Source organism: Propithecus coquereli, unplaced genomic scaffold, assembly GCF_000956105.1.
Source record: "Propithecus coquereli isolate 6110/MARCELLA unplaced genomic scaffold, Pcoq_1.0 Scaffold254, whole genome shotgun sequence".
Lineage (NCBI taxonomy): Eukaryota > Metazoa > Chordata > Mammalia > Primates > Indriidae > Propithecus > Propithecus coquereli.
In genome coordinates this window covers 656,854-681,759 of record NW_012148108.1, presented here as the reverse complement: position 1 = coordinate 681,759, position 24,906 = coordinate 656,854, and the positions used below count along the sequence as shown (strand labels likewise).

Sequence of the window (24,906 nt, the reverse complement as noted above, 5' to 3'; positions counted from 1 at the left end):
GGCCTAATGCATTTATATTGATGTACAAGGTATTCATTATATTAATAGCATTGTTTATAAAGTCAAAAAGATCAAAAACATTCTCACTTTATGCTACTTAGCAGAGTGGTTATATTATACCTTTCATAGGATGGAACATTATACCCTGTTGAAAATGCATAATTCTTAACTTCAGAAAATACTCATGGAACATTGTCAAAAATAGGATTAAAAATCTATAGAATGATTCTGCTTTTGCCTCAGATCTACATATGTACATTAAAAAAGACCAGGAAGTTATGCAAGTAGTTTTTTAGTTTTTGTCTTTGTACTTGCCTGTATATTCCATTTTTGTACAAGGAATATAGATTATATAATCAGAAAAAGTTTTAAATAAAGACAGCATTTGCTGACCAGTTGAGTGGAACAAAAATTGGCTCAGCAATTTAAACTAACCATCTATATAATCAGGGGGCTCTCACTTCAGACAACATAGCGGACTGGATAACCTGAACAACTCTCTAAATGATAACTAATATGCTGGATGAAGATCTTGAAGGTTTTACTTCTGCAATTTCTGTCAGGAAAATCGAGAAACTGCAGAGGTAAAAATCAAAGTAAAAGCAGGTACCCTGTAAAGTAAATGAGTTATACCTGTTAACATGGATGGGTCTCTTTTTTTTTCTTTTTAATTATATGATGCCCAAGTCTGTGACATTGATCTCAAAAACATTGAACTACAGATACAGAAGCAAGTCACAGAAGAACACATTAAGTATGATTCTATTTATATACTCAGAAACATGCAAACGGTTGTTTAGTGATACATAGAAGTAAAACTAAGGAAAAGCAAGCAAATCATACAATATAAAATTCACACAGGTGTGCTTTTGGAGGTGCAAAGTGTATGAGATCTTGGAGGAACACACAAAGCACTCTTAAGGTAGTGGTAATGTTCTTCTTTAGCAGATGTATTTTACACAGTGTTTATTATTTTTTTAAATTGCATATCTATGGGAGAAGTAATGGTGCGAAAATGGAATTAAGCATGTAGATTTTGTAGGTAGTTCAATTTCTTACTTGTTGTTTTGAATAGTGAGTAGAAAAAATAAAAAGTTTTTTCCCTACTCTCACCTCCATGATAATCAACACAGAAGACTAATGTGACCAACCAAGCAACTGGTTCTGCAACTGACACCAACTGGGTATCCTCCAAAACACTGCGTACACTAGTTTATTATAAAGGATGTCACAAAGGATACAGATGAAGAGATAATGTATAGGATATGGAGGATGAGGTAGGGAGCTTCCATGCCCTCTCTGGGCACACCACCCTCCAGGAACTTGCGTATGTTCAGCTATCTGGAAGCTCTCCAAACTCTGTCCTTTTGAGCTTTGTGGAGGCTTCATTACTACGTGGGCATGATTGATTAAACCACTGGCCATTGGTGATCAACTTAACCTTCATTCCTCTCCTCTCCTTGGAAGTTGGAGGGTGGGGCTGGAAGTTCTAACTGTCTAATCCTGCCTTGGTGCTTCCTGTGAGCAGCCTTCATCCTGAAGCTACCTAAGGGCTGCCTGCCATCAACTCATTAGCATACAAAAAGACATTAATTTGGAAATTTTAAGGAATTTAGGAGTTACGTGCCTGAAAACAAGGTCCAAGACCAAATAGGTATTTCACAATCTCACAAATGGATAATGCATGTACACACATATGAATGTTAAAATCAGCTTTTCTAGTTCCCTGTTAAAATAATTCTGTTATTTTACTGGGATCATGTTAAGCTTCTAGATTATTTATAAAGAATTAACAACTTTATACAAGTATGGGCTTTTCCATTTATTCTGGTCATTCTGTATCTCAGTAGTATTTTTAAATTTTTCTTCATGCATATTATTATGTACATTTCTTGTTTTGCATGTATGTATGTGTATATATACACACATATATGTGTACATATGTATACAAGTAGTCCTCAGTTTGAACAATAGCATGGGGCAGTAAAAATGACCAGTGACCATGCAAGCTGGAACCATGCAAAGTGATCTTAATAATAAATGGGGAAAATTACAATTGTTCCATCAACTTTAAATTTTTATCTTAAAACATCAAAACCTCCCTTACTGTCAGTTATAAATATATAGGGAAATGAAAACTAGGAAAAGTAGTATTTATTTAGAACTCTATGTTTCTGAGTCAGTTTTCTGTTGCCATAAAAGAATATCTAAGATTGGGTAATTTATAAGAAAAGACTTCTTTTTAGCTGAAGTTCTACAGGATAAGTTCAAGGGCATGGCCCTGGCTTTTGATGAGGGCTTTTATGATTTGTCACAACAAGGCAAAGGTGAGAAAGGACGAGGACACGTGAGGAGAAAAACTGAGGGGCGTCCTGGCTTTATAACAACCCACTCTCTCGGGCACTGATCCATGCCCATGAGAACCAGTCCATTCTCAGAAGAGCAAGAACTCATTACGGCGAGAACAGCACCACGCCACATGCTTCCCGCTGGGCCCCACCTCCCAATATTGGGGGTCAAATTTCAGCCTGAATTTTGATGGAGATAAACCATATCCAAACCATAGCACTGTGTCTTAGTCTCTTCAGACTGCTGTAACAAAATACCTTAGACCAGGTAATTTATAAACTATGTAAGTTTATTGCTCACAGTTCTGGAGACCAGGAAGTCCAAGATCAAGGTACCAGCTGATCTGGTGTCTGGTGAGGGTTTGCTCTGCTTCAAAGATGGTGTCCTCTTGCAGCAGCATCCTCACACAGTGGCAGAGGTGCTCCCTCAGTCCTTTCATGAGGGCACAATTTCGTTCACAGGTGTTCCACCCTCAAGACGTAGTCACCTTCCAAAGGTCCCACCTCTTAATACCATCAGCTTGGGAGTTAGGTTTCAACATACGAATTTCAGGGGCTTGCCCACATGTATTCAGATCATAGCACACTGTAATTAAAAACATAGAAACTTTGAGAATTAAAGGTTTTTTTTAATCTCTTTGTAAGAAACTTGTCAAGAGTAGTTTGAACACTACCTGCCTTCTCATTGTGTCCCTTATGATGTGGAGTGAGCATCCTTTCTATGCTGTGGCAGATTGTGAGTTCTAAGCATGGGTCAGCGTTCAGTATTTTATCCTTTGCCCTTTTGGTATCATGAAATATTTCTAAGAGTTCCTTTAATGTGGAATTTTTGGCCAGCATGACTCCCTTTGGGAACTGCTGGCCTCATCTGTGTCATTGAATTCACCTTCACCAAGATCCTCTGGCTTCACATACAGAGTTTCTTCAGTGGCAGCATTCCTGTGGTCAGCTGTGTGCTCCGTAACTTATTTACGTTTGTGTCTAAATGTGCTTCCAGCATTATCACTTTTTGGTTTTTTGCCACATTTCTATTTTGTTGGCCAGTTCTCCTCTTTTGATTATCCATTTTTGTAAAGTGTCACGTGGGTTTCTCCCTGGGAGACAAGGAGATAACACAACTGCATGCTTTGCCGTCTGTGAGTGAACTGAATGGAAGCACAATGACCGATCACAGACTTCGAAAGGAGGGACGTCACTGGCCACAATGCCTCTGTTTACACAGGGGACTGAAGAGCTGCCAGTGAGGCCTGTGCTCTGTGATTACTCACGGTTAGCATACCTATGCCAGTTAGTAACTGAAATTTGAACCGTGCCATTGGGTGACAGTGACGTTTAACTAAGCCATGGTAACAAATTCATGCATATCAGAACCATGCAAAGTGAGGGCTCTCCACACACGAACACACATGGGCTTATTCCTGTGTATTATTTTTTCCATTGCTATTGTTTTTTCCTTCTTCCTAGCATTTTAATATTGTTGTTTTTATATAGGAAAGTTGTTGATCTGTATGGAATGTTAGCTTTATGCCCTAATTGAGTTGTCTTATTATTTGTAACAGTTTTTGCTTTTCTTTTGGCTTGTCAACTTATGTAACTATATAATCTGCAAATAATTTCTCACTCTTTCCTTTATACTTATACCTCTTCTTTCTTTCTCTTGTCTAATTGTACTGACTAGTACCTCCGTAATACAAAATAATAAGGATAGCAAACACTCTCATTTTGTTCTTGGGCTTAATGGAAATGCTTCTAGTGTTTCCTCATTAAGCTTTATATACGAGGTTTGGCGTTGAGATAGATATATTTTATCATGTTGAAGAACTACCTATCTACAGTATTTTGTAGAGAAGTTTTATCAAGAATATATATTGGTGTGGAAGAGAAGGGGGAAGCTACTAAAAAAAAAAAAAAAAAAAAGATCGTACGTTGCGTTTAGTACCTCGGGTTTAGCTGTCGTCAGCTTGGTCTAAGTGCCTCCTGAGTGTGGTGGTAGGAAATACATAGCTGTACCCGTGGAGCATATTTGTTTAAAAAAAAAAAAAAAGGAAGAAGAAGAAGAAGAATTTTTAAAAATCTGACCTTGAATCTAGTGAAACCTCTAGATCAATGATTCTCAACCAAAGGTGTTCTCCCCCTGCGCCAGGACATTTGGCAGTGCCTGGAGACATTAGTGTTTGTCACACCTGGGAGAGAGGCTGCTACTAGCACTTGGTGGGTAGAGGCCAAGGATGCTGCTAGACAACCTAAAATGCCTGAAACAGCCCCTACAACAAAGAATTATCGAGCCCGAAATGTCGAGTGCTGAGGTGGAGAAACCCTTTTCTGGATCTCACTGCCTGTTACAAGAAATGTGAGGGAGACGGGAACAAAATGAACTACGTCATCAGAAAGTCATCGGTGCAGTCCCTACTGTGAGAAATTCTGCAAGCCAATGACCTGGCATCTTCAACATAGAAATGTATGATTAAAAGAGACTTAAGTATATACCAGCCAAATACAATACACGGATCGTGTTTGGATCCTAAGTTGAAAAAGTCATTTCTAAAAAAAAAATCAGGGAAATTTAAGTCGCGAGAATACATGAAACAAGATTGGCAAAATTCCAATAATTATTGACACTCGGTGATACAGACTCATTATACTTTCATTTATAATTTTGTCTTTGTTTAATAATTTTCATAAGTTTTTTAATGGATATTGAATTTTTTAGATTATCTCAGCAACAATGAAAATACGACTTTTCTGATCCTTCAAATGGTGAATCATTAGTAAATTTCCTAATATTGAACTGTCTGTAGTCCTAAAATAAGCATCCCCTAAAAGAATGAGCATATTCTGGTGCACAAAATAGTTTGTGGACTATGTTCTCAATGATTTTATCAAAAGCCTTAGGTGCCTAAAATTCTTATACAAAGATGATTGTCAACTTTTAGAATTACATTAATTCCTTTTTGCTTTCTTAAGAAACAGAGTGATATAAAGTATTAATTTTGTAAGTTTTTCTTTGTGTGTGTGGTTAAATCATTTAAAGATTTTTTATATTACTATATTAGAAATCTTCCCAAATATTGTAATAGCTAAAATAATCTGAGATAATTGTCTTGATTCTTACAAATTCCTTGTAATATAAAATACCTCCTTTCATTGACTGATTGTAGGACATCCATTCTAGGATCTCTCTGAAACGGATACGCCTCTGAGAATCAGTGACATCTTGGACTCAGTGAAATATGATATGTCTGATAAGGCTTCAGAAGAACTTTAATAATTGTTATAGAATCATTATAATATTTTAAATGATACTATGGGACCGTTCTGATTTTACTCTTGCCTGCCTGTCCTTCAGATGCTCTTTGTGTGGGTATGTGTGCAGCCACCCTCCCTCTTTGAAGTCTCACATGTGGAAGCACGCGAGTGACCAAAACTATAACTACGAACAAGTGAACAAGGCTATTAACGACGCGATTTCACAGAGTGGCAGGTATCTGATCTCCCCTCCCTTTACTGCTATATATAAACTAAAGCTAGGATTAAATCTACTAGTCCTACGTTATATCCCACTCAAAGTTTGGTGTGTTTTGTTTTGTTTTGAAGAGTTCTGGGGAAATCGCCTGGAAAGACTTTATTAAACAGCAGTGAAGAGAAAGCCGATCCTATCACTGGAAGTTCAGAAAATTTGGTGTCATCTTCAGAACTGATTTCCCAGGCTCCCAGTGACGTTGTAGGTCCCAACGAGAACGAGAAACTGAGCCCTACAAATAATACCTCATATAGTTTAGAAAAAATCTCCAGTCTTGCCCCTGCTGGTATGGAATATTGCGTTTTACTCTTCTGTTGTTGTATCTGTGGTTTTGAATCAACCAGTAAAGAAAATCTCTTGGAGCACATGAAGGAGCACGAGGGTGAAATTGTAAACATCATCCTAAACAAGGACCACAACACAACGCTAAACACGAATTAATGGAATAATTACTCGAAGAGGAAAACAGAGGATTCCCTTGAACCACAGTTTCACCTTTGCACTGTCAAGTAACTTAACAGACACAGAAGAAATAGTTGGTGTGATGTTTGAGAAATGACAGGTGTGACTTTGGAACCAAACTTGTAATCTAATAAAAGGAATTCCAAATGGATAAGCATTAATGATACTTAAATATTTTGAGTGAGGGGAAGTGGGTTGAAGAGGAAGCAAAGATGTAATCCTGTATTAACTCTCTGTCACCTCTTCTTAGTGTTGAGTGTATTTATTAATTAAAGCTTATTATAGTGTAGAAATGCAAGCAAAAGAGTGAAGAAAGGGATTTTCAGGATCTGTTCTAAAACTTGTTATAAAAGTGTCACAGTCTTAAGCAGAGCTTAGTTTTCTTCTCAGTTTGACATACCAGCTCTAGAATGACAGGCCTCCAGTGAGAAATGGGAGGCAGCTCTTGTTTTTTTGGTTTTTTGGGTTTTGGTTTTGGTTTTGGTGTCACCAACAGAGTCCAGAAGGAAACAGATAATTAGAGGGCTTTGAACTTACATCCCTAAATTGATAGGAATTAATGATATATTCAATCTAAGTTATGTTCCTTTCCTCCTTAGAAAAGAAGAAAGACCTGTCAATGCAAATCTGTGTTGTAAGCAGGCATTTAAGAAGTAAATTATTGTCTTAAATTTACAGTGAATTTCTTGTGCTCAAAGGAGGAAATAGGTGAATTCCCATCAGACTCAAACCAAAGCTCAAGTCCATAGAAATGGTAACCGGTTGAGCTCAGTGCACTTCTCAGAGGTTCTTTTCAGAGTGTGTGTCAGGACGTGGCACACTTTCTCCATAGTTACACAGGCCTTCTAAGCTCTCTGCTAAATGAGACCATGCTCATTATGTGAAAATGTCTGTTAAAACAGCAAAGTATGAAAATTTGCATTTGGTCATCAGGCCTTGAAAATAGTTTGAACTATTTCCAAAAATCACTTGTAGGATGGAGGGGTGAAGCTCAGAAGCTCCTTAAAAAGAGTACTGCTATTGAAATTTTCCTTCCTGGAGTTTTTTAATGTAGTTGTATTTAGCAGAAGAGGAATAACCAAATGTGACTGGAATATAGTAAAAATTCAGGTTGTTTATAAAAATCTTAATAACAGCATTTGCCAAGTCCATAGGACTTCCATCTAGGAAATTCCATTTTGTTAGAGTGTGATAGCACATAGGGCAAACCAACTATAAAAGTGCTTTTCCATTAAAACTTGCCACCAAATAGATGTGATCTCCTTATTACTTACACATTTTGTATTATAATTATTTCAAAGAGTGAAGAAAATGGTGTTTTTGGTTTTTTAGTGCTGATCACTTACGCATTGTTTTAAGTAAATTCTGCCTACAAGTCAAAAGGCCAGTGCACTATTTGGTGCACCATCTTCACGGTGCTATTTCTGAATATCCGAATGTTCTGAATATTGATTTCTAACAGCTAGAATTGAGGCTGTGACTCTTATAAACTTAGACCATCCAAAAGTTTTTGAATGGGATACTGTAGGCACGTTTTAGGAAGGAATTCTGTTCCCAAAGTCCTGGCGTGAATTAAATGAATGAGTATTTTTAAAGTTATTACCATTAGGAACTGTTTAAGTGGGGCCAGGCATTTTGAGACATTGTCTGATTTGTTTTTTTAATCTCATTTGATGATGATATTTAAACAAACGTAATTTTACAGCTTTTTTATTTAGTTAGCTTTAATTTATTTATGAAAGTTAATCCATTTCTGATATGTCATTTTTAAAAAGATAAAATGACTTTATAGATACTAAATTATATTCTCCAAATCCACTGAATGTGGACTTATATTCATTTTCTCCTATTTTCAGAATTGAAATATTTGTATTTCAAATTCAAATAAAATATTTTAAATAGTTTCACTATTATCACTCATTGTTGCCACTCATAAGTCAGTTTTTTCATTGCTGGTAACTATGACTCAGTGTTCCTTTATAAAAATCTGTTATTCTGAAAATTAACAACCTTAGAATTTTGTTCTATAAATTTTCCTTGGCTTTGATTTTGTGTAATATTTGGAAAATACTAATAACCAAAAAAATCCCCAAAATTTCAAGTGTGAATTTTTAAATTACCTGTCTTCATTTCCTTAAACCACTTCCATTGATTGGTTTCTTAAATTTTCCATTTGGAATCATGGATTTAAAAGTTCCCCAGCTTATGGGGAAAAATTAATCCAAAAGTTCAAAGCCTCTTCTTTCATCTGATTCTGTCCTTAGAATGTCTTTAAAAGCTCTCCCATGGCCTGTCGGAGGAAGCATATATCTGAACGCTTAAAATTCTAAGATTTGATAGCGAGAATAGTTTTTAAAGGAAGCTTACTGGATGTGGCAAAGGTGGGAAGGGGGAAGATGATGCATTCTGATCATTATAAATAATACTTTTCAGGGCTCTATCATTTTCTCCCTTTCTCTGATAATCTAGAATATGATGGTGTCCTCAATGTTCCAAAAATACCATGCTAATATTCCATTTCATCTGTAGACAGAGTTCTGTGGCCAGGCAGCGCAACGTAGTGACGCTGACTGAAGCCTTTGTCGTAGGGCTCTCATCCTGTTCAAGGTAGCTGTTGGTGGCTTCGTAATTATCTTCTCTGTTCTCACAAAGCAAATGGTGGGCATCCGTGTTTACATTGTATCTTCCCGCAGTGTACTTGCCTTGACAGAGACAAGCAGGCTTCTCTATTGAGACTTATTATATTTTTAGTTTTCATAGACACTTATTTAATCTTTTTTATTGTACAGCAAGGTGCTCTAAGTAATATCTGATAAAATATATTTAATAGAAATTTGAGTTTGATATTCATGGACATGAATACACGTATTTTTTTAAGAAATAAGTATTGTGTAACACTATGGCATTGCTTCTATAGCCAAAGTATAAAAAATTTCTGGAACACTGACATGTAAAGACTACAGTTAATTCTGACACTGTATCTTATTAAAATAGGATGATTTGCATTTTGTAAAATTATCCTGCACATTGAGCTGCATGCCTTAAAGCTGAAACTCTAGGATTGTGTTCATGGTAGAACAGTTCATCTGTTCAGAACAGTGAAGCAAGATGTATAGCGCTTCTTTAACTACCTTTGGAAATACTGTACAATGTTAGAATAATTTATTTTGCTTTACAGGAGTTTGTCATGTATTGACTTTAATATTGTATTTTGGTAATAAATTTTTTGTTAAAAAAACGTGCCTCTAAGTTTTATTAACAAGTTATATCCAGTCTTATCTTAGACATGTTGACTTTATTACTTAGAAAGTTGTATTTAAATCATTAAAAGCTTCCCAAGGGTTAAAAGTAAGGCTCGTGATTACTCTTTGGTAACTTGTTAAACTATTGCTGACTACCATATAACTGTGTTTCACAAAGAGAACTGAAAAAACATTTAGCTTTTTAAATCATTTTAAAAATTCAATCTAATTTTCAAGATTTTTTTCCCTCGCTACACAGATCTTCATTTTGTCTTCCAAATCACACGCTTATAAGCTTTCAATTCTGATGCAAAGTGCTACAGACTATTTCTGCTAATGACGATTAGCATTGTTTAGTGAAGGCCAAAGATGACAATACTCTGTTCACACCTGGATCATTCTGTGGCCTGTGTCAGATATCTTTTGACATCAGATTTTTTGCATTGGCAAACGAAGCTGACGTCATCTGACTGTATCATTTATCTGGTTATCAATTTGTGCCCTAGAATCCTGAGCCACCTCAGTTTCAAGTGACTGAGGCCAATATTTCTTCCCAATAGCTATAATCTCTTGTCCTGTGCTCCCCAGGGCAACATAATCATATCCTATGTCTTTCAAGAACCAAAACTCAAACTGTGTCGCTAAACTCCAAATTAGCTGTAGAAACCCTAGCATGGAAGGTCTGCAATATGTGGTCCAATGTGGTAGCCACGAGCCACATGTGGCTACTGGCAGGCACTTAAAATACGGCTAATGTGCTGTAAGCGTACATAACAGTTGCAAAGACTTAGTACAAAAAGAAATGTATCTTATTAATAGTTTTTTATATTGATTACATGTTGAAGTGATATTTTGGATATATTGGGTTAAATAAAATATATTATTAAGATTAATTTCACTTGATTCTTTTTTAATGCAGCTTCTAGAAAATTTTAAATCACATATGTTGCTCACATTTTATTTCTTTTGGACAGGGCTGGTATAGAAGAGAGATTGGCAAACTAGGGCCCTCACTTCAAATCCAGCCTGCCACCTGTTTTTGTAAATAAAGTTTTATTGGAACACAGCCACACCCATTTATGTATCATATATTTCTATTTTTGTGGTACGACAGCAGCAGTGGGTGATGTGATAGAGACTATATGGCTCGAAAAGCCCACATTATTTACTCTCTCTTCGATAGGAAAAGCTTGCTGACTTCTGAACTATTAATACAATAGTATAATCTGCGCTTTAAAGCTACCAGAAAGAAAAAGCTTTTTATAAAGAGAGCTTTTTATAGCAGTGTTTTATAACTAAATTATATTGTTTCTTCCTCTGTAATTTTAATACACTACCTGATCTTCTACAGCTCTTATCTGTATTTTATGACTATAACCTAACTCACTGTTGCGTTATCTCTGATATTTAAAACCAATTTGTTTAAAATAACGCAAATTAAATAATAAATTAAAATGCCTCTGTAAAAAGTATCATTTTCTTCCTGACTGCCTTAACAGCGTCAGTGTTAGCCCTCCTGCTCCACACTTTCAGTGCTGTGACAATTTCTGATAACGTGGTCACACCACCTGCACATGTAACCATGGTGCAAGGTAACCACAGTAACTAGTCCACTCAACTGTGGTGACAATTGACTTGAATAATCCAGGATACAAAGAAAAGAGTCAGACACACCTCTTTCCGACGAATAGCATGTATGACTCAAGCCAAGTTTAAGGGTTGGGAGGAGGTTGTAGTTGGCTTTGGTGTAGAGCTGTTGCTTAAACTGGCAGAGCTCAGAAAAAGTCAGAACTCTTCTACATAGATTTCTTCCAAATCAATCAGCAAAGATGTAAAATGAGAACGTTTTTGGCCCTATAAATTCTTAGAGAACTTTCTGTTTTTAATTGGCGCCATACGATAGGCTTACTTAGGTAGTGTGTTTTGGTGTGTATCTCAGAATTCAAATGAGTGTAAGATGCTAAAACCATTTTCAGAGTCCCACGTGTACAGCAAAATCCAGTTTGCATTACTGCGTTGGACTAAATACCTCATTTTTTGGTGGTACATTAATAAATATACTGTACCTAGTTTTATTTGAACTATGAAGTGTCTGTAAGATACAGCTTTGGTTTCTTTAATCTACTGATTTTGTTTTTCAATAATGCATAATCACTGTTTGCCTTACAAAAGTAGATTATACAGGTTGTAGGTTTTCTTTTGAATTAAAATGTTTAATCTTAGGCATTTAATGTAAATTCTTACTGCCATACAACAAAATCATCAAATGCTGGTTATCTTTTTGCTTCCTAACTCAAACAGATTTACACAAGTTGCGTTACTTTATCCAGATAGCAAAGGTACTGTTCTGTAACACTTTGCAAAACTGCGTGTAAGGCCGGGCGCGGTGGCTCACGCCTGTAATCCTAGCTCTCTGGGAGGCAGAGGCGGGCGGATTGTTTGAGCTCAGGAGTTCGAAACCAGCCTGAGCAAGAGCGAGACCCCGCCTCTACTAAAAATAGAAAGAAATTAATTGGACAACTAAAAATATATAGAAAAAAAAAAAAACTAGCCGGGCATGGTGGTGCATGCCTGTAGTCCCAGCTACTCGGGAGGCTAAGGCAGGAGGATCGCTTGAGCCCAGGAGTTTGAGGTTGCTGTGAGCTAGGCTGACGCCACAGCACTCTAGCCCGGGCAAAACAGTGAGACTCTGTCTCAAAAAAAAAAAAACAAAAACAAAAAAAAAACTGCACGTAAGACAGGTACTTCTACGGTAATGCTGGGGTAAATGGAGCATTTATTTAAAAAGAACTCTACGTATTAGGTAGATGGAATTTTACTTACACAAATTAGAAGATAATGAATCCTTGGCCATGAGCTCAGACCCAACTATTTCATCTTTCTGATTTCTTAGCCTTGTCCTTTGTTAAAGGAAAAATAAAAAGAATATTTGTAATCATCCATGTTCTTGCTATGGATTAATCAGTAATCAAGTATGGTTTTTTAAATTAGTAATAAAGTATGTTATCTTAAATGTGTACACAATGGAAAATTGTGACCTGAGGAGAACCTTCAACAAAGTAAAACATGTTCATTTTTCAGGTCTTTTATTAGCACCTACCAGTGTTATTTAAAGGCTTGTTCTCACTACAGTGCACATCTCCAAATTTTTTTTTCAACTTGTCATTTATTTTAGTATCTATATTTCAGAAATGATATGGCTGCATTCTACTGAAATAGGAACATCAGTCCACATCTTGCTCTTTTTGTTTATATCTGCAGTCCTATTTAAATTCAGTATTGCCAACCACAAAAGGTGTTAGAAAATCCTATTTCAGGCTTATGAGAAAAAGTACAGCAGGATGTGGTTCGAATCTTAAGCTGTATTTATTTCTGCTCCTCTGTAGCTAGCACTGCACAAAAAATAGTTATGCTGAAATAATTAAATGTAGGAGACCAGTGGTTTCAAGGTTACCTTCATTTTCTAAGCCCTTCTCCACGTGGAGCGTGAGAACACAGTTGGTGGGGTGGTGCCTCCCTGTGATGCAGACGCCGGCGTCCGTGCACAGCACCACCGAACAGGTGAAAAAGGCGCTTCGCACCTGCGCCCACCTGAAGCAACCCTGTGCTCAGTCTGCAAATGCTGATAAAAAGGCTCCAGTGTATTGTATAAGTTTTTTAAAATTACTATCAACTAGCAGGTGAGGGGAGAGCGTAGATCTTCCTAGTGGGAAAGCAGTCGCCACATCCCCTCCGAAGAAGGGGAAGTCAAGAGCTGCACACAGGTGTGTATAGTTAACCACATCCAAGTTGGAATACGGTTTGGCTTTTCCTTTTTTAATCTCCTAGGAGTTCAGTTCTTTCCTCTATGTTTTTCAGTGTAAAATTGACAATTGAATACCTGCCTTGTGTAGTTATGTGGGTTCAGTGAGATTCTCTATGAAATGCCTAGTCAAGTTCTGACGGTTCTGGGCAGTGCTGGGTTCCATGCCTAGCTCAGCAAGCCGTCTGACCTTGAGTAAGGCTTTCCACCTGTTTTGAACCTCAGTTTCTTTATCAGTAAAACGTATGGTAATACTTACCTTTTAGGGTTGTTATAAAGACTAGCAACCTATATACAAAAGGCCTGGCCACATAGGAGCTCAAACAGTGCTTGCTGTCACAGTTTCGAGCACTAACTGTGAGGAAGGGGGAAAAATTAAACTGCCCTTGTAAATCATGGTATCAAAGCTATGAGTTACAACCTTGGAAAGGAACGGCAGAACCATACCAATTTGTGTTACAAGGAAGGACACTCAAAACGAATATACCAAATATACCAATATACCAAATATACCAATATACCAAAAAAGCCAAACCTGCTTTATCAGGTTTATTTGCCTGGAATATTGTACACAGTTCATGTTACATCTAAAAAGGTAACAATTCAGGAGAAAGTGTTAGAGCATTACCCTGTTAGCATCATACTAAGTTCATGAAATTGTCGGTGTATAATTCTTTCAAAGCTCTCAACTGCCATTAAGGAATTATTTTCACCTGCTGTGTTGGAGGCAAGAAAAATGTGAAAATGGCCCTTTCCCTAAGAAAGATTAAGAGCTGGCTGCATTGGCGAAACTTAGTCCCTACGAGACAGGCTCGCACTGCACTCAGTATAAAGAGCCACTCCTGTAACATGGTAACGAGTACCACGCATCGGCCCATTTGAGGAAAGTGCAAGTTCTTGGCGAAGGTGCAGAATGGCCTGGGACAGACTGTCCAAGTATAAGTCACTCTTCTGACCGTCTCACAAGGACATTTCATCTGCAGCAGTCACACTTCTCCAATATGCCGCAGGCCGGTCCAGCGGCCAGCCTCTCCAAGTCAGGCGCTGTCCTGGAGGCTTGGGGTACAGCCTCCCTGGTTCTGCTGAGCCCTTGTGATCTGGTAGGAAGATGGCAAAGTGACAAAAATAAAACCAACTCAGCACTGTGTTTAACCATAATCCCGTGATACAAATTACTCTTCAAAGATTCAGTGGAATGAGAGCTGAGCAGCCACATTTGCAGCTGTGTTAATACCTTACAAAACAAAAAAAGAACATGGGGCCGGATGTGGGGGCTCGCGCCTGGAATCGTAGCACTCTGGGAGGCCGAGCCGGGAGGATCACTTGAGGTCAGGAGTTGGAGACCAGCCTGAACAAGAGTGAGACCCCATCTCTACTAAAAATAGGAAAAATTAGCCGGGCTTGGTGGTGCATACCTGTAGTCCCAGCTACTCGGGAGGCTGAAGCAGGAGGATCTCTTGAGCCCAGCTGTTTGAGGTTGCCGTGAGCTAGGCTGACGCCACGACACTCTAGCCCGGGGAAGACTCTGTCTCAAAGAATATGTTACATCTAAAGCAAAACAAAACCGTAAAACAGTCACACTGTTCTGGTGTGAATAGAAGTGCCAAAATGGAATCCTATCTGCACCCATACTTTGTACTAAATACCCTCAGGGGTTTTGAAATTCGAGAAGACATCAGATCTTGCCTACACAGTGACTTGCATTTACATAACACCCGTCAGCTGATTTACTCAAACACTTAACAAACACCTACTAATTGAGTTTCTAAATGTCCTTGAGAGAGCTCTTCTCGTAAAACCTATCCAATAAAATTCAATTTCCAGTTAAAAAAAAGAAATCTATGTTTTCCATGGAGAAAACTTAACAACTAGGGGGCCCAAATCTAGTAACTGATCAGATAATCAGGTATCTCAGCTTGATGTTGGACTCTTCCTGACACTAATGAGTTATTCTGGTTCTGCTCTGTCCCCTACACCCTTCTCACACACTAGCTGCTTTTTTGTTGTTTTTACTTGATTAGGCTCTATGGTTACAACTAGCTTCTTTATAAAATAATTCTTATGCTGCTTTTGCTTATAGAGTTTATGATCATCAAAGAAACAGGACTAATAGTAAGCATGAAACAACACACATTCAACCTTCACCTTCAAAGGAAAACTTTTCACGAGTTGTAGCAGACATTGCCCGTCATTCCAGATATCCAGTCTTCTCTTCCATGATGGGAGAATTTTGGGCACGTAGCTAGCTGCCCCGCTAGACTGTATTTCCCAGCCTCCCTTGCAGGTATGTGAGATCATGTGACCAAATTGTGGCTACTGGGAAATGAATAATGATACATGAAAGTTCTGGAGAGATTAAGTGAAATCTCTAGGATCACAGAGTTGAAAGTTGGCTGAGGACAATATACCAATTGTCCTTAAACCATTCACTATATTTGATGGCCATCTTTAAGCAAACATATTGTGATAAAAATATAAAATTTGGGGAGGCCAAGGCAGGAGGATCACTTCAAGCCAAGAGTTCAAGTCCAGCCTGGGCAACGCGTAGGGAAATCCCATCTCTACAAAAAATTTTGCAAATTGACTAAGGGGTTGAAAAATATATATATTAATAAATGAATGACTTGAAGATAGTTGTGAGGAGGGAAAGCTACTTCAAAGTTCATTTCCTGGTATCTTGGCTGAAAACTGAAAAATGTCATCAAGAGATTGTGATTAAAAACCTCTAAGAGGAAGCTGAATTTGTCACGTACATCGTGGAATCACTGATTTAAAGTACAGACTCCACTCAGTACAGTCTCCACACAGCTGTTGGGAGAGTTCGAGTCCTAGCAGCTTTCGGGCCTGGAGAGTTGCAATCAACCTGGGAATTCTTATGCAGGAGTCCTTCAGGCCACCTCATCACTATCCACGAGTTGACTTGGGAAGTTTCGCGGGGAGAACTTGATAAGTGTTAGCGAAAATCCAGCCCAGCGCTAGATTATCCGTAATTGCAGGCATGATAAAATGTCTGAACCTGAGAGTGTTAGAAACACATCCATTTCTGGCTGAAAGTCCTACTTCTTCCTACAGAAAAACCAAAGAGTCCCAAGCCTGACAAATACGCCTTGGCATATGTTGCTGGGAAAAATCTGCTCCTGGGATTTTTAGACACCTGTGTATATGCCCGTTTTGCAGGGAATGACATTAGAGAAGTCCAAGGAGACAAAGTGGAGGGACCAGCCAATGCCACTGACTCTTAGCTAACATCTAAGGAATCATCACATTTGGCAAAAAGCTTATGCGATAAGCATCATCCGCGTTAACAGCTTACCTATTCGTGTCCTCATTCAAAAATGCACAATTACAACAGTTATTCTCACCATGGAAATGAAAAGAGTGTAGGTGGTAACCATGGAAATGAAAAAAAAAAGGACAGACAAGTAGAGGTAAGAAGAGTAGCAGGTGTTAAGGAAGAAAATGAAGCAGAACTGATCATGTTTAAGTACTCTACCTTTAACTTCATTTGATAGGATCTTTGGATAATTGTGCACTCACGCTAATCTGCCTATAAATTTCACTATTTTAAACCACTACAAATCAAGTTAAAACAAAGTGGATCAAAGGAAGAGAAAAAAATACAAATTATTTCATAATGCCTTTTCTGAAGCCTCTCACAGGGAAGAAAACATTTACTGGCAAATTTTTTGAAGGAGGGAGGGAGGAACCCAGTGTAATGTCAATTCCTGTGCAATTCTGGAATGATCTATGAGCACTGAGGAAGCTGATCCCTAGGACTCAGCATGGCTTCCTTAAGAACCAAGCGTGCCAAGCCAGGCTCTCTGACATGAGTCATACACGAGGAGGGTACAAAGCAACCCAGTAGGGTGCAGGCAGAAAATATTAGGATTTCCATTTATAGTTAGTTAAATATATGTTTGTATATATACAGAGAGAGAGAGAGAGAGAGAAGACAAAAATTTTTGACTGATAAAAGTTTGGAGATCACTGCTCTGACTTTTGTCAAGACACTTGAAAAGTCAAGTGTGAACAAGATGGAGAAATAACAAGTTGGATCAAAGTACTGTTGGAAAAATGTATGTAGTGGGCCAAACTGCCCTTAACTGAATGCCTGTTTGTGTAAGGGAACACTCAGTGTTGTGAAGATCTCACTTTCCCTAACATTTCTACACATTTTATACAATTGCAGTAAAAATCTCCAAGGATTCTATTTTGGAACCTGGTAAATGATTATAAAAGTTATCTGAGCAAATAAATATGCAAAAATTGCTAAAATATGTGTTTAAAAGAAGCATAATGGTCAGTTGCTCTCCCAAACGTCAAAGCATTCTGTAAAGAAACAGTAATTAGAAATATGTGGAACTGTTTCAAGACTAGTTCTTTTGTTTAACCACTAAAACACAATAGTGAACTTATAAATAAGCCATATACACATAGGAATTCAGTACGTGGTACAGGTAGTTCAAATCAGTACGGTAAGGCTGATGGTGAAATAATTGACTATCTGATTAGAAAAAAATTACATCAGATCTCTCTCAAACCATATTTTAAAATAGGAGGAGAAAGTATACAAAAATTACAATCTTGAGATGGGGAAGGTTGAGATGGAAAACCCAGAAGTTATAAAGGAAAGATGATGTATTTGACAATATAAAAATGGAAAATCCCTACCTAGCAAAAGACATCATACCAGATACACAATAATGAGAACATATCTGCAATATACATGACAAAAGATTAATACCCATAATCTATACATAATCCCTTCTTATCAAGATTAAGTAGATGAACTGGCCAAAGAACACAAAAACACAACTCAGAAAAAGAAATACAAACAGCCAATAACCCCCGATATAATTGTCTCCACCTCACTAATAAAGAAATACATATAAGACAATGATATATCATATCTGTCACCTAAGATTGGCAAAGATTAAAAATATCCATTGTTGGCAAGGGCATGGAGAAATAAGTACCATTAATACCCGCTGGTGGAAGTGAAAAGCAATACAATTTTTAACCTTTTTGGAATGTAGTTTGCCAATGTTTATCACAATTTAGAATGTGGGTTCTAACAATTCTATTTCTAGAAATATATCTTCAAGAACTACATAAATGTAAGTACGTTCTTACACTGTGGCTTGTAATAGCATAAAACCAGAAACAACCTAAATGTCCAATTAGATGGGAATAAATAAATAGCACATCCATATGGGGGATTATTATATTGATTATCTATCGTATAACAAAATTACCCCCAAAATTTAGTGGCTTAAAACAACAATAAACATTTATTATCTTCACAGTCTCTGTGTGTCAAATAATTGGGCGTGGCATAAACGGGCAGTTCTGGCCCAGGATCTCTCATGACATCTGAAGGCTGACTTTCCCGTCACTTCCTGCTGCAGGATCTACTTCCAAGATGGCTCACTCCCAAAGCTGGCAAGTTGGTGTGGGTTGTTGGCCAGGGGCCAGTTGCTGCCCACGTGGCCGCCTTCCACAGGCCGTTTGAGTGTCCGCACAGCATGGTGGCTGGCATCCCCCTAAGGGAGCCATCCAAGAGAGGCTACGGCTGAAAATGGGACGTCTTTTGCAACCTAGGCTCAGAAGTGCCACACCGTCACTGCCACAGTACCCGTCAATCACACAGAAGAGCCACTGTTCAGTGAGATGAGGGTATGAATACCAAACAGTAAGGATCATTAGAGCTGAGAGCTAAAGGCTAAATAGTAGCTAGTTAGGTGAAGCGAATGAAAGAACCACTTTTTATAAATCTTGGGACAAAACTTTGAAAGTTTTGTGAACAGGAAGTAAAGATGAAGAGGTAAACAGTCCCTGCAAGCTGTGTTAAGGAGCTTAATTTTTATAATAAAGTCCTAAGCCACAGAAGGATTTATATTTTAGTAAGAGCACTCTGGTTATTACATGGAGGATGGATGGAAGGAACAAGGACAGAGAACAGGAATGGAGGTAAGGAAGTCAGAAGGTTACTGAAAGAGTCCTGACAAGAAACGGCAACTTGGACTATGGTGGTGGCAATGCGGATGGAGAAAAGTGGGAAAGTTCTGAGATAATTTAGGAGATGAATGCAACAGGTCTCAATGTTTGATTGGATATGTGGATTACACAATAGGGAGGAATCAAGGCTGGCTCATAGGGTTCTGATTTGAGCAATTAGTTAAAAGGAACACATGGAAGGAAGAGGTTTGGGTATTAGAGAAAGTTCAACATGTTGAGTTTGAGGTGCTTGAACATACGGGACCTTGAAATCAGGAGATATGCCTGGACGTAAAAACTTATCGAAGATTGTCAGTGGAAACTGCAGCAATGGGTCAGAGAAATCATTGATTTTTAAGAGCAAGGGGAGCTGCAGGAGACTTAAAAAGGAATGCCAGAAAGGTAGACAGAAGAAACACCCAGAGTCTGTTGTCACAGAAGGCAGGAAGGATGGAGCATGTTCATACTGCTAAGTAAAGCAATTTAGAAATGAGCATTGTGTACCAAATAGGAAGAGAGCCAATAGAACAGGACAGCTCTCACCCTCAGTCCCCAAGACAAGATACTTCTACAGGAAGGATGTGATGATTGAGTGCAGTGCTTCTCAAAGCATAATGTACATACAAGTCACCTGGGGATCATATTAAGATCCTCTTAATATGATCTTGGGTACAGCCTGAGACCCTGCATTTCTAAGATCCCAGGTTATGCCCAAGCTGCTAGACCACATACCACATTTTGAGCAGCAAGGTTCTGCTGTGCTTCTCAAACTTTACTGAGCACACAATCTAACAGATTAGGAGGCCTTGCCCCTCCGGATTCTGATTCAGTAGCTCTGGGGTAGGACCTCATGATTTGCATTTCTAACAAGCTCCCAGGTGATGGTGATAGTGACACTACAGATCCCCACACCACACTTTGAGTTGCACAGCTCAGCAGAGAAAAAGCCAGGGGGTCTATCTGGGCTTCCAAACATGCTGCACACAAGTATTCCTGGACACCACTGCACAGTCCGTTACCAGAGCTGAATCCTTTTATGGTCCCTCCCTGACTCCGTGCTCATATGCTCAGAAGTGGGGGCAAAGGCTTATACGCATTATCCATTTTAACGTGAAGGAGAAAGACTGTAAGTATTCAGCCCTGCCTTGAAGTCCATATGAGAGAAGACATCAACAAAAAAACAGCTGACATTTATTTTTATCCATTTGCACAGACTGTTGTGCTTGTTAACAGCAACGGACACAGAGGAGAAAAACGTCCAGCAGGGGTGACTAGGAAAGGCTTCCTAGATGGAATAATTTAGTGTTGGAATTAAACCAATAATAAGCCGCCATTTCACAGGTGGAGGTCTCAAAGAGCCATTCCTTTAACAAAAATCAATTAACATGTAGTTTGAGTACGTGCTGACAAGTAAAAGGTTTTACCTACTGTTTTTCAAAGAGATTAAGAAAACTAGCTAGAAAGCACAGTACCTGCCCTCAAAAGAAAGGCTGCCAATTTAGTTTGGAGACGGAGTAACCTACGAGACTGAGAACACAGAGTCTTCGGAGATGCAGAAGTGTCTCTGTGCGTACTCTCGCTGGCAGTTAGCAAGTGACTTCCAAGCACAGATCCATGGCAACGGGACGCTGGGGGTGACCGCCGGAACCCAGGGAAGGGGCGCGCCAGGCCGTGCAGCGCAGATGCTGGAACGAGTCCAAGTGGCCTGTTTCCGTTCCTCACGCCCGCCCTTACCGAACCCTTCGCAACACTCGGCCCAGGGGCACACGAGGGAACGACAGGGAGAAGCACTTTGGAAAGAACAGCCCGCTCTGCCGCCCCAGGCACACTGCTCTCGAGCGCTTGGGGCTGCGCCGGGGCCCTCCTCGAGCCGGCTTTGCTCGCTCCGGCCCAGGACCGCAGGCACCGGCTTTACGCGGGCCGCGGAAGCAGCGCGGGAGCCTGGCTCTCAGGCCCCCGAGAGCGACCCGGACGCAGCAAACGGAAGTATGCCGCTTCCTTCCGGCCAGCGCCGCACGAGACGGGGCGGGGCGCCGCGGGAGGAGGCGGGGCTCTCGTTGACGGACGGCTCCCGGGCCCTATGGGTACGGCCGTGGCGTTCCGGCCTCCCTGGCGCGCCCCTTCCCCGGGGCAGCTGACGCCCCCAGCCCCGCATTCCCAGGGCGGTGCGCGAAGCTCCGCCGCTGCCCGGCTTCCCTTCCGCGCGGCGCGTTGCGGCCCCGCCCCGCCCGGACCGCGCGTGAGGACGGCTGAGGCCGCAGGTCTGTGGCTGCGGGGCGGGCCGCGGGCAGCGCGCGGGGACGCGTGGGCGCCGGGCTTCCGCGGCGGGCCCTCGAGGGTCTGGCGGGGCGGGCGGGCGCTGTGCCTGCCTAGCGGCGGCTCGCAAACCCGCGGTGACAGCCGAGAGCCCCTCGGGCCGCCCCGCCCCGCCGCGTGGCGCAGTCGGGGGGCGCGGCCGCGGCGCTCTGGGCGTCCCCGAGGGGGGCGGGGCGCGATGTCCTCCCGGAATGCGGGGTCGGGGGCCGGGGCCGGGCTCGGGCGCGGGGAAGTTTGCGGAGCGACTTCTCCTCAGGCGGCCGCGCGGGCAGCGGGAGGGCCGGGCTCCCTCCTCGCGGCCACTCGCGGTCGTGGGTGAGGTGGAGCGAGTGCCGCACTTGTCCGCCGCCGCCTGCTCGGGTGCTGTGTGATGGGGACGCCAGGTGCTGGGGGGTGTGGTGCGCAGGTAAGCGGGGACGCAAGGTGTTGGGGGGACGCCGGGTGCTGTGGGGACTTCAGGTGGGGCGGGAAGACAGGTGCCGGGGGGACGCCAGGTGCGGGTTTGGGGGGCGGGGGAAGACGGGTGCCGGGGGTGTGGCGCGCAGGTACGCGGAACGGGCCCTGCGGCGCCCGGGGGAGGTGCGGGACAGAACTTACTTACAAAGAATTGCTTTCGCGTTCCTTTCCGAGCCTTTAAGCTGGCGTTCTTTTCCATTTGATGTAGAACTTTTGTTTCGTAGTTCTTGCAGCTGTCGCAGTGCCTGGCACATAAGTGACACTTCAGGGTCTTGGCTTTCTGCCTTAACATGTTAGAATGTACGAATTGGGGGATTTTTAAAACTACTCTTCTGCCTATTAGGGCATGACTCTAGGATTGGGTCCCTTTGGGGGTAAGGCCGTCTCTGGCTGTGCGACTTTGCTGAACACTCCGTTTCTTCCTCTCTGCTCCAGCTGCTCCATTTCCAGTGCTTGAAGGCGTAGCCCTTAACTGTGTTTTTCTCACTTTTTTTGTATGAGTGAATAAATGAAATGTATTATGTTGGTCTGTTCTATAGAGCAAGTTGTTTACCTTTGATTACTAGGAATTAATAAACGGTGGAAACAATCATGTAAGGCTACTGGTTATATTTAATAATTAGTAAAAAACGCTGTTCGTTATTCAGAGGAGTGAAGCAAGATGTTCCAGGGGACTGCATCCCGCTTACTCACTGCCGTCACTCCCCCGCCTCCCACTTGCTGCTTCCAAACCAGGCTCCTGCTCCCTGCGGTTACTCCCACTGTTGCTCCCTGCCATGGCAGCTGCCCTGATTGGCACACCCGTGCTGTCATCACCACTGAGGCACATTCCTGAGGCTCCCAGTGTGAATTGTTTTAAAGAACACTGGTATTGAAATTCAGATACATAAGACGAAACAGTATTTCAGTTCTTCAAAGTCTGATTGTTAACAAATTTGGTGTTGAGTATCTCCCACGAGGTCGGTTCTCTGGGAGATAGAGAAGACCTAGGACTGCCTGTGGAACTGTAGAAAATAATATAAAACTGTGTCATTATTTGACAGATTGCATGGTAACAGCTCAGGGAGGGAAAAGACCAGAGTAGCCGGAGCATCCTAGGAAAGAAGGCTTCCTGGGAGAAGGGCAGCGGCCTGTGTTGCTCATCTATGTTCCTCACTCCTGGCAGTGCCTGCTGTGGAACAGGCACTTCATAAATATGATTGGGTTAAATAAATATGTGTATTGTGTCTTGAGTGTAGCTTTGAAGGCTGGTTAAGATACGGATGGGAAAATGGGGGGGGCGTGCTAATGGGGGAAACCAGACAAGTCACTTAAGCCCAGGTGAGCACAGACTGTTGGGGAGAGGGTGCTGGCGCATGTGGATGGGCCGTTTACTTCTGTGTTGCTTGTAGGAGTGGTTGGAAGAACGATGCATGTAAGTCTGACATCATGATGTCCATCCGGCAAAGAAAAGAAATAAAAACCACAGACGTGTGTGAGGATTTTCCAGCACAAGAAGAAAATGCGAAGTTGGAAAATAAAGTGCCATCTGGTAGGTGGCATTTTGGGTTGCTTTTATTTCTGTGTATTATTACAAAATATCACTCTCCAATAGGGTAGAAGTTTGGCAAGACCCAACAGTTGGGGAAACTTGTCCTAGTATCCAGTATATCTAGTACCCTGATACTCTGATTGCAGTTTATGTTGGTTTTACAGTTAGAATTAAGTAACAGATGAAAGAGATTTGATTAGGACCCTATGTCAGCTGCCTGCTCGTTTTCTTATGGTTATGCCAATTTTATCTTTCGACTCTCTAGACTAATGCTTTTCCCCACCGTTCAGATTTTAGTCTCTCTCTACATTTTCTGGGTTTTGTATGCTTTTCACACTAGCCAGCCTTACCTTGAATGAGTTTCTCATTTTAAGTATTGAAAGGTGGATCAAAATGTTTTTTATTTTTTAGTTTCAGTCAAATTCCGGAAATTTTTCTCCTTTGCTTTTTTTTGGGTGGGGGAAGTGATCAGAACTTGGTAAACTGTTTATGTAATACTGAGGACTTAATAAGTGATGCGTCAAATGGTGTCAATTACCAGCTTCTTGCTTCCTGAGTTGCATTTGTGATAAGTATGATCGGGATTTTAAAACTTTCCATGAAACATTTCATGCATATCAGCCATTTTGGATATCTGACAAAACTTACATTTGCAGCCATGTCAGTTCATACCAGCCAGAGCTAGTAAAGAAACTTAGGGGAACAAATTAATAAAAGTAATCTAACGCCACGCTGGTCAGCCATTAGCAAGTACTGCATTTCAGACAATACCAAGTACTTCGTAAAGACCTTACACAATACAAATTCAAGGGTTTTTTTAAACTAAAACATAACTTTAGGGATTGTTCATTTTAGCGAAGCAGTATTTATTCATCTCAGGAAAAAAACTGAAAACTGAAGTTAAAAAGAAGGAAAAAATATTCCCACAAGCCCACCCATCCTGAGACTACCACTGATGACACTATCTTACTGTAAATGTCCTAGTCTATACAGGTATACCCATAAGCATTCATATGTTGTTTTACAAAATTGGGATCTACATACTGTTTTGTAACTTGCTATTTTTCTCTTATGAACATCATAAATCATCGAATATATTTTTAAAATGTCAGTGTGTAGTAGTCCATTGAGTGGCTGTAGCATGTATTTAACCAAATCCTTGTTGATGATTAAGATTGTTTTCTAACCTTTTACTAATACAAACAGAACTGTCATAAATATCTTTGTGGTCA

General features: G+C 40.5%; 2 protein-coding genes across 2 annotated transcripts in view; both read left to right on the top strand.

Annotated features, from left to right (window-relative positions):
* The window catches only part of ZNF507 (zinc finger protein 507), a 22,940-nt gene extending 16,459 nt beyond the window's left edge, over positions 1–6,481 (top strand). Inside the window, exons 4-5 of the mRNA XM_012647021.1 lie at positions 5,695–5,829; positions 5,943–6,481. Coding sequence (XP_012502475.1) covers positions 5,695–5,829; positions 5,943–6,309 — 502 coding nt within the window. The 3' untranslated portion in view covers positions 6,310–6,481. The remainder of the gene's footprint in view (positions 1–5,694; positions 5,830–5,942) is intronic.
* A 17,059-nt stretch (positions 6,482–23,540) lies between these two features.
* Positions 23,541–24,906, top strand: part of DPY19L3 (dpy-19-like 3 (C. elegans)) — a 60,735-nt gene continuing 59,369 nt past the window's right edge. Inside the window, 1 exon segment of the mRNA XM_012647024.1 lies at positions 23,541–23,674. Coding sequence (XP_012502478.1) covers positions 23,572–23,674 — 103 coding nt within the window. The 5' untranslated portion in view covers positions 23,541–23,571.